The sequence below is a fragment of the Herpailurus yagouaroundi genome, unplaced genomic scaffold, assembly GCF_014898765.1.
Source record: "Herpailurus yagouaroundi ecotype Mexico unplaced genomic scaffold, PumYag 29, whole genome shotgun sequence".
NCBI lineage: Eukaryota > Metazoa > Chordata > Mammalia > Carnivora > Felidae > Herpailurus > Herpailurus yagouaroundi.
The window spans coordinates 57819410-57835723 of record NW_024412377.1 but is presented as its reverse complement, the minus strand read 5'-3'; the positions used below and the strand labels follow the sequence as shown (position 1 = coordinate 57835723).

The window sequence follows — 16314 nt, the reverse complement described above, 5'->3', positions numbered from 1 at the left end:
TGAGAGCTTCCATAAGCTTCTCATGGGAACATCTAGCCTATCTCTCCTGCTGGGATCTGGCAGCTTCTTGCCTTTGATACTTGCAGATACTTGCAGGGGAACTGGACAGGGTCTGACCCTGGCCCCACATCACTTTTACTAGCTGGCAATTCTTTTCCACTCTGAGCAACGGAAGAGTCATCCAACTGTGTTTGCCAAACTTGCTTGAATGTGAGAAGCATGTTTGTTTTATGATCAGTGTCTTGGGTTTTAAATAAGAATACCACAGGAGATGATCCCGCCATGATCCTTGCTAATGTATCTCTAGGCTAATAAGTTCTGAAATGATCCTGCTCTTTGATTTCATGAATAAGAAAATAAAATGAGAAATGCATGACATTTAAAAATTATTGTTATTGCTGAGAGTAAAATTTATTTTAACCCTCTCTGTAGTAGCTAAGTTTCACGTTGAATGTGATGCTCACCAGATTGTATCTCCTGTTCTTCCTCTCTTTAAATATGTGCTTATTTACTTCCTGAGTTCAATTTTAGAACCCATCAAAGTAGATCCACTCAGACTCTGACTACACTTTCATGCATAAATTCATAGATGTCTTCAGAAGGAATTGCACTTGCATATGCAAATACTTTCCAATGCCTTTTCATTTCTACTTTTGGCCTGCACAGTTTTTAATTCATGCAAACACATTACACAAACAAATATGGGCTCAATAACAACACACGGCATGTGTGAATTGTTAATTACAAAGCTATGAGTTTGATATGGCCAAGCAACTTCCATTATTATCAATGGAGAGGAACAAGATTAAACAGGAAGAATAAAGGTATATTTGAACATAAAATCCCAAGCATTTGATTTCATTTTATGTAAATATTAATAAGGGAAAAGGTGACAGGACAATCCACATTTCAACAATAATCTAGGATCTACAGCTCACTGCACAATGATCCAGAAACCAGGATGCACCTTTAATGAGACTAAGGAAAAAGGGTCTACATTTCAGCACAGAATCATAAGAAACAAGAGTGTATGCAGTAACACTATAAATAAAACAAAAAATACAGCAGAAAATGAAAGGCTTTCAACCTTGCTGAATGTGCATCACCTTTCAGAATATTTGTGTTTTGTATTAGAGATGCTCTTGGAAATAACAAATAAGGGTCCTACTATTCTATACTGGAAATTTGAACACTCCCTTAATTAATTAAGCTGTGATTTTTCATATTTTCCCCCAATTCCCACTCATGCACTTTGGGGTCAGGAGACAACTCAGTGAAATAAAACATTTGTTGAAGTTACTCACAGATCAAAGACATGTGATACAGAGCAATTTTCAAGTAACCCACCCCTTGTTTGAAGTGTGCTTTATTTACATGAAGATAACTCAGAAAATGAGAGTGTAGATTAAATAAAAATTGTATCCTGCAAAGTCTACAATTGCAGTGAAAATACAATTTTAACTGTTTCTATGCTGAATTTTTAAATATTCTGTTAAATATAAAAACTGGAGGTAGGCTATGGGAGCATAGGAGAACATGTGTTTTAGAATAACCACTGGGTTACGTGTGTGTGTGTGCACGCATGCATGTGTGTATGTATGTGTATTTGTGTGATGGTATGTGTGTAACAGAGAGAAAATACACATGCATGGTGCTTTCTACCAGGAATAGAATTTCAAAGCTGCTATGACTGAATGTTTGTGACACACACCCCTTCCAAATTCTTATATTGAAACCTAATCCCCAGTGGTATTTGGAGGTGGGGTTTTGGGGAGGTGATTGAGTCATGAAGATAGAACCTTTATGAATGGGTTTAGTGCCCTTATAAAAGATGACCCAGAAAACTCCCCCTGTCCTCTTCAGCTATGTGAAGACACAGGAAAAGACAGCTGTCAATGAACCAGGAAGCTAGCTCTCACCAGACAATTAAATATGCTAGCACATTGGACTTCCTATCCTCCATATACAAAATAAATTTCTATTATTTATAATCTACCAGTTTATGATCTTTTGTTACAGCAGTCCTAAAGAACTAAGACACAAGTTGAAGTATCTCATGAGGAGTTAAATTAGCTGTAACAGTCACTAACAGAACATGAAACAAGAAATAAAGAATCAATGTGATAAACAATGATGCTATAATCTAGCAGGCAGGGACTCCACCCTTGGTACTGGTCAAGTGAACCTTCCCAGCTCATTCACTGTGTTTTTGTGTATTCACTTGTGATTTTGCTAAGCTGTTAATGTAAATCACACACGACAAGGCTGGTACACAAAGCAGAAGACATGGAGCTAGTGAGTCAACGTAGCCATACTGCCTCTCAGCACTGTTTATGCTTTAGTCTATATATCCATACATTTACAGCAACCCCTGACAAGTGATGACAAACTTCCTCATGGATATTGGATATGAAGAGAATGCCAACTGTTAGCACTTGAGAAAAATATTCTCCTCCCTTAAGAAATCAAAATACTGTAAGACAAATAAGATTTGGTTTAAGTAGCAGGGAGAATTATATATGTGGAATTGGTTAAATAACATACATCAGTTCACCTATGCTCTGAAATACCGAAAGGCAAATGCATAACTCAAGATTAATACCACATATGAGGAGGAAAGAAATTATATATTACACAGGATAGGGGAGGTTCGAATATGTTATAATCAATTTACCATTTGTTCAAACAGAATCTGAGAAGCTCAACGTGTAAAACAGTAGAAATTTGAACTCTTGGAAGTTTGTATGGGGGCGGGTTCAAGGGAAAGGAACAAAAAACAGTTTAAAAACCACAGCTAATTTTCTGTTCCTGAGGACAGGGATTCAGAATAGACTAAGGACAACTCCTTATGGAGCCCAGACTTTGCTGTACCTTATTTCATATATCAAAACCTGCTACTGTGGGGCTCCAAAGTAACCACCAAATTGTCAAGGGATACAGTGTCCAGGACAAAAAAGGCACTTCTATAATTCCCACAGGATTCTGATACAGGTCGATGAAAGAATTGTGCTCTTACACTAAACTCTAATGGGGAGATGATGTCAGCAGGCTGTGCTTCGGTTTTTACCAACCTCAGTGATCGACGCACAACTGTACAAGTCAAAAATGTAAGGCAGCTCAGAGCAACTCAGTGAGGTCAGCTCTACATACCTTGTCTTGGAAACTCATCTGACTCCCGGTGAACGAGGTCTGTGACTCGGTTTCCATAGTGCATCCTGCTGTCGTGGTCATAGGCCTTCAGAGTCTCACTGGAGCTATAGGACTTTTGCGTGGGCACACGGCAGTCTTCGCTGTCCAGGGAGGAACTTGTGTAGCGGCACTCTTTGCCACACCGTCCCCTGGTCAGAGAGCGATGTCGCCTGTCCTTTACGTCCATTATCCCGGATCTGACAGAGAGCCGATGCTTTCAGAAAAGGGAGGCCAAAGTTTTGGTACTTTTCACTTGGCCACCTAAAAACATCAAAGGAAAACAACAAGACTGTGATTATAAGAAATGCTGCCTTCAGTTTTGACTCATGCTCTGACTCAGATAAAAACATAAAAAGGAAATGTGGTCAGACCACACAATCTCTTTTTGCAAATGCTTAATATATATTGAAATAATCAGCCTAAATAGAATGACTGGATACAGTAAGTTAATTATTTTGCTGTTTAATACATTTTGAGAAAAAAGAGTAGTGAAATAATTCATGTTTTGATTTCCCTATGTGAATACAGATGACATGATAAGTCTGTCACTACTGCAAGATTTTACTATGAAGCAGTTCAAAGCAAAACTGATTTTACCCATCTTTAATTACATTCTCTTTTTGCTAGAGAGGGTTTGGGGTAAAGCAAATATCAACATTAAATAAATAAAAGTGAAAGAAAGGTGTATAAGGCATAAATACATGCTACTAAAACTTTGTGATGGTACCAAGTCATATTTGACTAATATGAAATTACCTAGTTGGGTCTGAAAAAAAGTAACGTAAGCCATTCTTCACAGGCAAACAATACTCTTCTGGTTTCTTTAATGAACCTTCAGCAAATTCTAATCAGTTTTTTTTCTTTGCAGAACTGTGGCTTAAACACACCCGGTCCCTCCCTTCCTTAGTCACCTACCAACAGAGATCATGCTCACAAGAAGTCTAACTGGTACCACCACCTGATCATCAACCTACGCCTGCACATGCTGTTCTCTTCATTGCTGGGATATCTGCTGCTAAGAAGAAAAATGGGGAAGAGCACTGAATGCAATAGATAAGCTGACGAGAAGGAACCTCTTTAACATATGAACTGGCAACCAGAGAGCCCTTCAGTCTATCACTTGACACCCTTAGCCTGAAAGTGTATACCAAACATCCTCAGAAAACACTAGCCTTCTGCCTAGCAAATATGACAAAATAGCTTAGATGCCTCCAAGTTTCAAATGATAGGCTCTTACTGATTTCATTGGCCATGCAAAAGAGCATGGACCATAGGGCGAGGGCCTGGACAGAATGGACATACACAAAATTTAATTAAAATGGGAAATACAACCCAGACCCAGCATAATGATTTTTCTCCAGGCTACTGTTGCTCACTGCCTCTTCAATACATTAGAAAATATTAGGTGAACATATCTGTAGCTTAGAACCCTCTGCTCTTCTTTGGCTATTCACCACATTGTAATGGGATGCCTATTTATACCAAAGAAATAGCCTGTATGCATAGTAATGTGCATGGAATCTGTCCCAGGACAGCAGAAGCCAAGTTATCCTTCTCTTGTCTTTATACAGTAAGAGTCCCTTCTGGATCTCATAAATGCTCCTACTTTATATTATTTATATACTTTTGCAAATACTGCCTGTTATCATGGACAATTTTGTTTGAAAATCGGCAATTAAAAAGAGAGTACACCTGCTCTGAACACCAAGCACAGTGGTGTTGCTGCCACAATCACTCATAGGAGAGCGAATCCTTAGTTTCCTGGAGCCTATAGTTCCTGACCCAGGAAGCTGAGAAGCATCTTTGAGAGTTACCTATCAAGACCCCAGGACCTGCTTGAAGGACACAAACACTCAATGTTGGCATGGAAGTTTTTGCTGCTATGTAGCCAATCCAAGTACCTTAACATTAATGCAATTTATAGATGCCAAAAATCACCTTCCCTAGTTTAAAACATGTGATCTCAACACCTTGGAATTCATATTACAGACTGGTTAAGAGCATGACCACTGAAGTCTTGATTGGATGAGAATCTTATCATGGTGACTGATTAGCCAGAGCTTTTATAAAATTACTCATAAACTTTTAAGTTCAATTTCTCAACCAGTTAATATGGAAAATAACAGAATCTGTTTCCTAAAGTTGCCATAAAAATTAAAATAAAAACTGTAGTAAACCTCCTAATATACTAACACATGGTAGGGGCTCTATAAGAAGTAGTTATTTTTTTCCCCTCTGAATAATTATTTTTTTCTTAGCTAAGTAGTTATAGACTTGCCTAAGACAGAGGGTGGCAATAATAATATAAATTCTTAAAATTCAAAGTTCTCATTATAAATATCAATACTTGAACTGCACACAGATTAAAGAAGACCCTCAGCACCTATTAAAAGTATACAAGACTGTGCCTACCAACACTGTGGAGCCAGTGTTTCTTTGGGAAATTGGCTGTTTTGAGTAAATTTTATAATTTCTCTTCTGCTTCACTGTAATTTTTTTTTAACTTTTTAATATTTTTGGTGTTCCTGACTCAGGAAATCCTATCTCCTCTAATTTGTATTGTGGTTTGGAAAGTGGGCTGACTTTCTGTATGTGGTATGTGATTTTATTTTATATATTAAAAAAAAATCATGTTCTAAGTGGAAGCCTAAATGCTTATTATCTATTCATAATGTACAAGAACTTCAGTGGATGGACATTTTGACATTCGGTTGTCCAGTGATCTTTTCCTGATAAATTCCTCTTTCTTGGCTATTCCCTTGATAATTAAGTTTGTGAGCAATGCCATCTCTGGACAAATGAAAGAAATTTACATATGAGGTAAAAAATGGCAAATCTTAGTGAGAGAAAGTTAATTTCTTAATGAACTGAGCAGAATACACAGACTGTTGGCCAACAGACATTTTGCACTCAGCCTGCCTGTTATTTAAATTTTTTAAAAAATTTTTGTTTATTTTTGAGACAGAGACAGAGACAGAGACAGAGTGTGAGCAGAAAAAGGCAGAAAGAAAGGGAGACACAGAATCTGAAGTAGATCCCAGGCTCTGATCTCTCAGCACAGAGTCTTATGTTGGGCTTGAACCCATGAGCTGTGAGATCATTACCAGAAGTCATACATTTAACCAAATGAGCCACCCATGTGCCCTGAGCCTACGTGTTATTTAAAAGTTAGTTTTCAAGATTTAAAAAGACAAAACAGGAGAATTTATACTAAACTTGGATCTCCTGCTTATCATGAAAATTTGGGCAGTATAGAAATTTCTGCTTCCAGAAAGTTGTAATAAACATATTTTATCTATTCTTCCCTCTAGGTACATTGAAAACCCCTGGATATAATATATAAAACAAATATAAGAAGAATATGAGAGGAAAAAGAGAAGGCAGACCAACTAGGGCCTTCAGAACTCATGAATACTGTGGCAAGTTCCTGAAATTTCTTTTTGCCCTGTATATCCCAGACTTGGAGCTAAAGATACTGGCAACCCAGAAACATCAATAGGCACAGACAACAAAACCTCCAACAAAAGCAGGTTGCCTCTCGCCAAAGGATTAACAAAGAAAAGTCAAACAAGAAAGAAAATGTTGAGATAGTAACCACTTGCCTCTAGGCAAACAACATGGCAAACACAGTGGTCTGAATCCCACTTTCACCAGCAAAAGCCAGAGGAAGAGCCTAGATTTCCACAATGCTGAGGTGACAAAGCATCCTAATCTCTAACAGTGCTTTCAGAGAGACAGCTAAGAAGACAGCCAGGATTTTCATCTCTTCCAAAAAATAATGAGGCCATCCTCTCCTCCTAGGGAGCTTGGCCTTCCATCCCCACTGAGAGTAGTAAGATGCCACTCTCCTCTGCTGGAGTGGCATAGGAGGAGGCCTAGTGGAGAGTTAGGACTTCCACTTTCTCTAGCAGTAATGAGTCCTTCTGCCTCTTGTTGGTGGTTGTTAGTGTCACTTGATATTGGTAACAGTGGGAATAATAAGGAATAATGAGGCACTCCTATCCCTAACACCAAGGGTAGTATCAGTGGGAGCCAGAACTCCTCCACTGCCTCCCCACCCAACAGCTTCTAATAAGGAGCTCCCTGCCCTTGGGTATTGGCAGAGACTGAGTGAGGAACCTGGACTTTTATTCCAATCTAGCAGTAATGAGGTGGGATCTCTCTTCTGACAGAACAGTGTCAGAGGAAACCAACAAAAACAGAAAACTTAAGTGAGACATAGAATCTCATAACATGATAACACCAAATGTGTAGGTTTCAACAAAAAGAAGAAAAAAAAATTATACCAAGAACTAAAACGATCTTAAGCTGAAGGAAAAAGCAATCAATAGATGCCAACACTGAGATGACAAGACATCGGACTTATTGGACACAGATTTTAAAATAGCCATCATAAAACTCTTCAGTGAGCAATTACAGACACACTTAAATGAAATATATAGAGACTCATAAAAAAGACAAGAAGTCTCAGGAAATGAATAGAAGATATAAAGAAGACTCTAAAAGAAATTTTTAGAACTAAACAATTCTAAATTGCTTAGAATTATTATTAATTATTATTAAATTATCTAAATATATACAGTAGATGGGTTCAAGAGCAGAATGGAGAGATAAAAGAAAGAATGAGGAAATTTGAAAATTGGACAATGGAAATTACTCAAACTATACCACAGATTAAAAAATAGCCTAGGGAAAAATACAAAGAGCCTCAGGGAGCTGTAGACCTAATATTTATGTCAGAGTCTCATTATGAAAGGAGAAAGAGAGAGGGCTGAGAAAGTGCTGAAATAGCAGATAAATACACACAAATTTGCAAAAGACATAAAGCTACACATTCAAGAGGCTGAACAAACACCAAAGAGAATAAATCCAAATGCATCCGTATCAAGACATATCATGGTTAAACTTCAGAAAAGTTAAGACAAAGATAATTTTGAAAGTAGTGAAAGAAAAATTACATTAACTTACAGAGCATAGCAATTTGAATGAAAATGGTTTTCTCATGAGAAACCATGAAAACCAGAAAGAAATAGAACAATGTTTTTCAAATGCTGAAAAAATTGGAAGTTTCAATCCAGAATCTTATAACCAGTAAAGATATCCTTCCAGAATGAAGGATAAAACATGGCATCACAAATAAAGAAAAAACTAAGAGAATTTATCAATATCAAAAATAGACACACAGATCAATAGAAAATAATAGAAAACCCAGACATAAACTCATAATTACATGGTAAATTAAACTTTGACAAATAAGGCAGGAATATGCATGAGAAAAAGACAGTTTCTTTCTTAACAAACAGTGTTGAGAAAACTAGACAGCTACACACTGGACCACTTTCTTACCCCATATACAAAAATAAACTCAAAATGGATTAAGGAGCTAAACATGAGACGTGAAGCCATAAATATCCTAGAAGAGAGCATAGGCAGTAATTTCTCTGACATTGGCCCCCAAAACATCTTTCTAGATATGTCTCCTAAAACAAGGAAAACAAAAGCAAAAATAAAATATTGGACTGCATCAAGATAAAAAGCTTCCATACAGCAAAGGAAACAATCAACAAAACTAAAAGACAACCTACAGAATTAAAGAAGATATTTACAACTGACATATTTGCCAAATGGTTAGTATCCAAAGTATATAAAAACAGAGACAACTCAACACCAAAAAAGCAAACAATCTAATTAAACATGGGAAGAAGACATGAACAGACATTTCTCCAAAGAAGACATATAGATAGCCAACACAAATGAAAAATGCTCAACATCACTCATCATCAGGGAAATGCAAATCAAAACCACAATGAGATATCATCTCACACCAACCAGAATGGCTAAAATCAAAAACATAAGAAACAAGTGTGGCAAGAATGTGGAGAAAAAGGAATACTCATGCGCTGTTGGTGAGAATGCAAACTGGTGCAGCCACTGTAGAAAGCAGCATAAAAGTTCTTCAAAAAATTAAAAATAGAACTACCCCAGTAATCGCACTACTGTATATTTACCCAAAGAACACAAAAACACTAATTCAAAGTGATACATGCACCCCATGTTTATTTCAGCATTATCTACAGTAGCCAAATTATGGAAGCAACCTAAGTACCTATTGATAGATTAATGTATAAAGAATATGTGGTATATAGGTATGTATGTATACATATACATATATATATGTCTACACACACACACACACACACACACACACACACATATATATAATGGAATATTATTCAGCCACAACAAGAATGAAATCTTGCCATTCGCAACTATGTGGATGGAACTAGAGGGTATTATACTAAGCGAAATTAGTCAGAGAAAGACAAATATCACAGCATTTCACTTACATGTGGAATTTTAGAAACAAAACAATGATCAAAGGAGACAGAGAGAGAGAGAGAGAGAGAGAGAGAGAGAGAGAGAGAAACTGAAAAACAGATTCCTAACTATAGAGAAAAAACAGATGGTTACCAGAGGGTAAGTGGTAGGAGTGGGTGAAATAGGTCAAAGGGATTAAGAGTACCCTTATCTTGAAGAGTATTGAGTAATATATGAAATTGTTGAATCACTATCTTGCACACCTGAAAGGAATTTAACACTATATGTTAACTACATTGGAATTCAAATGAATGAATGGATTTTTTTTTTTTTAATTAAATGCCTGGAGAGAAAGACAGATACCATATGTTTTCACTCATGTGGATCCTGAGAAACTTAACAGAAGACCATGGGGGAGGGGAAGTGGGGAAAAAAAAAGTTACAGAGAATGAGCGAGGCAAACCATAAGAGACTCTTAAATACTAAGAACAATCTGAGGGTTGATGGGGGTGCGGGAAAGGGAAAGTGGGTAATGGGCATTGAGAAAGGCACCTGTTGATATGACCAATGGGTATTGTATGGAAACCAATTTAACAGAGATCTGCAGACTAAATTAAAAAAATACGACCTAACTCTATGCTGTCAACAAGGTCACTTCAAATATAATGGTGTAGGCATGTTGAAAGAAAAACTACAGCAAAGATACACAATACAAAAATTAAAGAAAACAAGAGGGTTTATATTAATATTATTTAAAGCAGACTTTACAGAAAGGAAAATTAGCAGAGACAGAAAACAAAATTATGTAATGATGAAAGGATAAATCCTCCAGGAAGAAACAGCAACTCTAAATAGGTATGTACCAAAAACCGAATTGTAAAATATGTGAAGTAAAACATGATAGAACTGAAAAAAAAATAAATGAGTACACAATTACAGTTGGAGATTTCAACATTGGAGGCCCACTGATGGATAAAGCAACTAGACAGAAAATCAAGAAGGAGACAGAAGAATTCCCCATGGCACAAAAAAAGACACTCGGATCAATGGAACAGAATAGAGAACCCAGAAATGGACCCACAAACGTATGGCCAACCAATCTTTGACAAAGCAGGAAAGAAGATCCAATGGAATAAAGACAGTCTCTTCAGCAAGTGGTGCTGGGAAAACTGGACAGCAACATGCAGAAAAATGAACCTGGATCACTTTCTTACATCATACACAAAAATAAACTCAAAATGGATGGGTGAAACACATAAATGTAAGACGGCAAGCCATCAGAATCCTTGAGGCAAAAGCAGGCAAAAATCTCTTTGATCTTGGCCGCAGCAACTTCTTACTCAACACGTCTCCAGAGGCAAGGGAAACAAAAGCAAAAATGAACTACTGGGACCACATGGAAATAAAAAGCTTCTGCACAGCAAAGGATACAATCAGCAAAACTAAAAGGCAACCAATGGAATGGAAGAAGATATTTGAAAACGACATATCAGATAAAGGGTAGGTATCCAAAATCTATAAAGAACTTATCAAACTCAACACCCAAAAAACAAATAATCCAGTGAAGAAATGGGCAAAAGACATAAATAGACACCTCTCCAAAGAAGACATCCAGATGGCCAACTGACACGTGAAAAAATGTTCAACATCACTCAGTATCAGGGAAATACAAATCAAAACCACAATGAGATACCACCTTACACCTGTCAGAATGGCTACCATTAACAACTCGGGCAACGAAAGATGTTGGCAAGGATGTAGAGAAAGAGGATCTCTTTTGCACTGCTGGTGGGAATGCAAACTGGTGCAGCCACTCTGGAAAACAGTATGGAGGTTCCTGAAAAAATTAAAAACAGAACTACCCTACGACCCAGCAATTGCACTACTAGGTATTTATCCAAGGGATAGAGGTATGCTGTTTCAAAGGGGCACATGCACCCCAATGTTTATAGCAGCACTATTAATAATACCAAAGTATGGAAAGAGCCCAAATGTCCATCGATGGATGAATGGATAAAGAAGATGTGGTATATACACAATGGAGTATTACTCGGCAACCAAAAAGAATGAAATCTTGCCAGTTGCAACTAAGTGGATGGAACTAGAGGGTATTATCCTAAGCGAAATTAGTCAGAGAAAGACAAATATTATATGACCTCACTCATATGAAGACTTTAAGACACAGCACAGATCAGCACAAGGGGAGGGAAGCAAAAATAATATAAAAACAGGGAGGTGAACAAAACATAAGAGACTCTTAAATAGGGAGAACAAGCAGAGGGTTATGTGAGGGATTGTGGGAGGGGGGATGGGTATAAAAGAATCTACTCCTAAAGTCATTGTTACACTATATGCTAACTAACTTGGATGTAAATTAAAAAATTAAAATAAAATTAAAAAAAAATCCCCCAAAACATTATCAATCAACAGGGTCTACTCAACATTTATGGAATATTCCTCTCAATAACAGCAGAGTATATATCCTTTTAAGTGTCTCTGGCATATGTATCAAGAGAGAACACAGCCTGGGCCATAAACAAAAATTAAAAATTTTAAAAGAATTGAAATCATACAGAGTATGTTCTCTTAGCATAATGGAACCAAACCTGAATCAATAATAAAAAGAAGAAAATCTCCAAACACTTGAAAGCTAAAAAACACTTTCCTAAATAATTCATGGGTGAAAGAAGGATCTCAAGTGAGATCAAAACATACATTAAAGTGGAGGAAAATGAAAATATAACATATCAAAACTTGTGAGAAACTGCACAAGCAGCGCTGAGAGGGAAATTACAGAACTAAACACATCCACTGGAAAACAAGGAAATCCTCAAATCAATAATCTAAGCTTCCATGTCGAGAATCTAAAGAAGAAAAAAATAGACCCAAAATAAGGAGATAATAAAAAGCCACATTCAATGGAATTGAAAACACAAAAACAATACAGAAAAGCAATGAAACAGGTTTGATCATTGAAAAAATCAATAAAATTGGCAAACTTCTTGCAGGACTGACAAAGAAGACACAAATTACCAATATCAGGAATGAAACGGGAGATCACTGGAGACCCTGATGACATGAACAAGATTCTTAAAGAATACCACAAAGAAATCTACAAAAATTAATTTCCCAACTAAGATGAAATGGACCAACTCCTCAAATAACTAAGTATCCCAACTCACCCAATATGAAATACATCATTTGAATAACCTTATAACTAGTAAAGATATTTAATTGTATGCATGTGTGGTATAATATATACACCATAAAAAAACAGGGTTTATTCTGGGGATGCAAGGATGGCTCAGTATTTTAAAACAATAAATGCAATCCACCGTATAAACAGGCTAAAGAAGAAAAATCACACAATAATATCACTTAATGTAGAAAAAGCATAGGGCAAAAATCCATATCTACTAATGATAAAAACTCTCAGAAAAAACAGGAATAGAAAAATTTCTTCAAGTTGACAGAGTTAACAACAAAAAACCTACAGATAATGTTACACTTAATGGTGAAAAACTAAAGTCTTTCCCCTAGGAATGAGAACAAGGAAAGAATGTCTGCTCTTATCATGTATTCAAAATAGTGCTGGAACTTCTAGCCAGTACAATAACATAGGAAAGAGAAATATAAGGCATATAGAGCAGACAGAAGGTATATAACTGTCCCTGTTTATAGATGGCACGGTTGTCTATGCAGAAAATCCTAAGAAAACTCCTAAAATAAATTAATTCAGTGTGATAATAGGATATAAGATAAACATACAAAAAAAAAAAAAAACAATTGCATTTCAGTTTACTAGCAATGAACACACGGGTACCAGAATGTAAAATATGATACTATTTACCATCTTTTTTTAAAAAAGAGAGAAATCCTTAGATGTAAGTCTAACAACACATGTATAGAAATTAAAGGGTGAAAACAGCACAACAGTGATGAAAGAAATTAAAGATCTAAATAAATGGACAAACATATTATGTTTATGGATTGGAAGAATCAACATAGTAAAAAAAAACAAAAACAAAAACAAAAACAAAAAAACAATTTTCCCCAAATTGACATACAAACTGAATGTAATTCCTATCAACTCCCAGAAAAAATTTTTGTAGATAGAGACAAGATTATTCTAAAGTTTATATAGAAAGGAAGAAGAACTAGAATGACTAAAAGTTTTGTTTTTTGTTTTTTTGTTTTTTTTTAATAAGAAGAAAGTAGGAGGAATCAGTCTACCCAATTTTAAAACTTCCATAGCTACAGTAATCAATCCTGTGCGACACTGGCAGAGGGACAAGCACATAAATTAAAGAGAACACCATAGAGAACCTTGATACAGACCCACCAATAATACACTCAATTGATTCTTTTTTTTAAATGCAAAAGCAATTCAACAGACGTAAGATAACGTTTTCAATAAATGGTGCTGAAATAGTCGGACATCAATAAGCAAACCCAAAAACAAACAAACAAAAGAGCCTTGACTTATTTTCCTACTTTCAACAAAGATTAACTCAAAGGGGCACCTGGGTGGCTCACTCTGTCAAGTGTCTGACTCAGGTCATGATCCACTCAGGTCATGATCCAGCCCCATGTCAAGCTGCATGCTGGGCGTGGAGCCTGCTTGAAATTCGCTCACTCCTTCTCCCTCTGCCCCTCCCTCACTTGCTCTCTAAAAATAAATTAATTAATCAATTAATAAAAACTCAAAATGGATCTAGTTACTTAAATATAAAGCATAAAACTCTTAGGAAAGGCTTAGAAAAAAACTATAAAACTTTGGAAGTAGAAAGGAGGAAATCTTTAGACTTGACACCAAATGCATTATCTATGAAATGAAAAATTAATAAATTGAACTTTATCAAAATGAAACACTTGCTCTGAAAAAGATCCTGTTAAGAGTATTAAAAGACAATCTACAGACTAAGAGAACCTACATACAAATCATAAAACTGTTAAGAGGTTAAGTATTGAGAATACGTATGTATTTCTCAAAACTGAACTGTAAAAAATCCAGACAATCCAATTAGAAAATAGGCAAAAGACAAGAAGCAACATTTCACCAAATAGGACAAATGATAAATAAACACATAAAAGGTGTTCATCATCATTAGACATTAGAGAAATGAAAGTTAAAGCCACAATTAGATATTACTACAGCCTTGTCAGAATGGCTAAACATTTCTTTCAAATATAAAGTAAATAAAAATAGTGACAACACAAAGTACTGACAAGGATATAGAAAAACTGGATCTTCATGCACTGCTGCCCTAATGTAAAATGGCACAGCCACTTTGGAAAACAATTTAGTTATTTGTTTATTCTCCTATGTGTGTGCACACCACATCTTCATCCATTCACCTACTGATGGACATTTAGTTTGCTTCCTTATCTTGGCTACTGTATATAATGCTGTGATAAGCAAGGGGGTGCCTAGGTCTTTTGGAATTAATGTTTTCATTTTGGTGAAGAGATAAACAACTAGAAATGGAATTGATGGATTGTGTGATATTTCTATTTTTAACTTTTGAGGAACCTCCATATTGCTTTTTGTAGTGGACACACCAATAAAATGGTGAATAAGGGTTCCCTTTTCCCCACATCCTTGCCAACACTTGTTACTTCTTGTCTTTTTGATAACAGTCATTCTGACCAGTGTGAGATGATATGTGGTCATGGTTTTGATTTTTCTCTGATCGTTAGTGATGATGAGTATTTTTTCATGTGGCTACATGTCTTATTTGGAAAAGTACAGTTTTTAAGAAATACTGAATGTGCAATTGCTATAAAACTCAGCAATTGTCCTGCTGGGCATTTATCACTATCACAGAGAAATAAAAATTTGTGTTCACATAAAGACTTGTCCACAAATTTTTATGGAATAATGTTTATTCTTGATAGTCCCAAACTAGAAGCGACCCAGATGCCTTTCAATGGGAGACTGGTTAAACAAACTCTGGTATATCCATGATATGAAATCTTTCTCTGCAATAAAAAGGAATGAACTCTTGATATACATAAAAATGAGGGTGAATCTCCAGAGAGTAATGCTGAGTGAAAAAGCCAATCCCAAAGGTTATATACTATATGCTCCATTTATATAACATCCTTGAAATGACAAATTATAGAAATGAGAAGAGGGGCGCCTGGGTGGCTCCATTGGTTGGACGACCAACTTCAGCTCAGGTCATGATCTCACGGTTCGTGAGTTCGAGCGCCGCGTCAGGCTCTGTGCTGACAGCTCAGAGCCTGCAGCCTGCATCAGATTCTGTGTCTCCTTCTCTCTCTACCCCTCCCCTGCTCGCTCTGTGTCTCTCTGTCTCTCAATAATGAATAAACATTTAAAAAAATTAAAAAAAAAAAAAGAAATGAGAAGAGATCAATGGTCTTCAGGGTTAAAGAGGGTGAGAGGGTGTGAGAGAAGTGGGTGTGGCTATAAACAGATAATAGGAGGAATCCTCTGGTGATGGAAATGTTCTGCCTCTTGGCCTGCCTTAACGGAGTCAATATCCTGGTTGTGATATGGTGCTACAATTTGGCAAGATGTTGGTAGTGTTGGAAATGGACTAAAAGGTACTAGGGGATGTCTCTGTAACACTTCTTGAAATTGCACATGAGTCTACAGTTGTATCAAACTAAAAAGCTTAATTTCTTAAATTTTAAACAGGCAATCGGGAAAACTTGGGCTCACACTCCATATCATGGAAACAAGTACCTAATCTGTGAGATTACTCATTATTAGTATTATTAGTACTATTAGTATTATCATTTTACCACTCCTTTTGATTTTATCACCATTGTGCTTCACTT

At 36.3% G+C, this 16314-nt stretch overlaps 1 protein-coding gene across 12 annotated transcripts in view; it reads right to left on the bottom strand.

Moving 5' to 3' along the window:
- Nucleotides 1-16314, bottom strand: part of TENM2 (teneurin transmembrane protein 2) — a 1969530-nt gene that overhangs the window by 947137 nt on the left and 1006079 nt on the right. For all 12 annotated transcript variants that reach the window (XM_040444168.1, XM_040444170.1, XM_040444289.1 and 9 more), the window contains one exon: nt 3151-3450. In XM_040444168.1, coding sequence (XP_040300102.1) covers nt 3151-3376 — 226 coding nt within the window. In that variant the 5' untranslated portion in view covers nt 3377-3450. The remainder of the gene's footprint in view (nt 1-3150; nt 3451-16314) is intronic.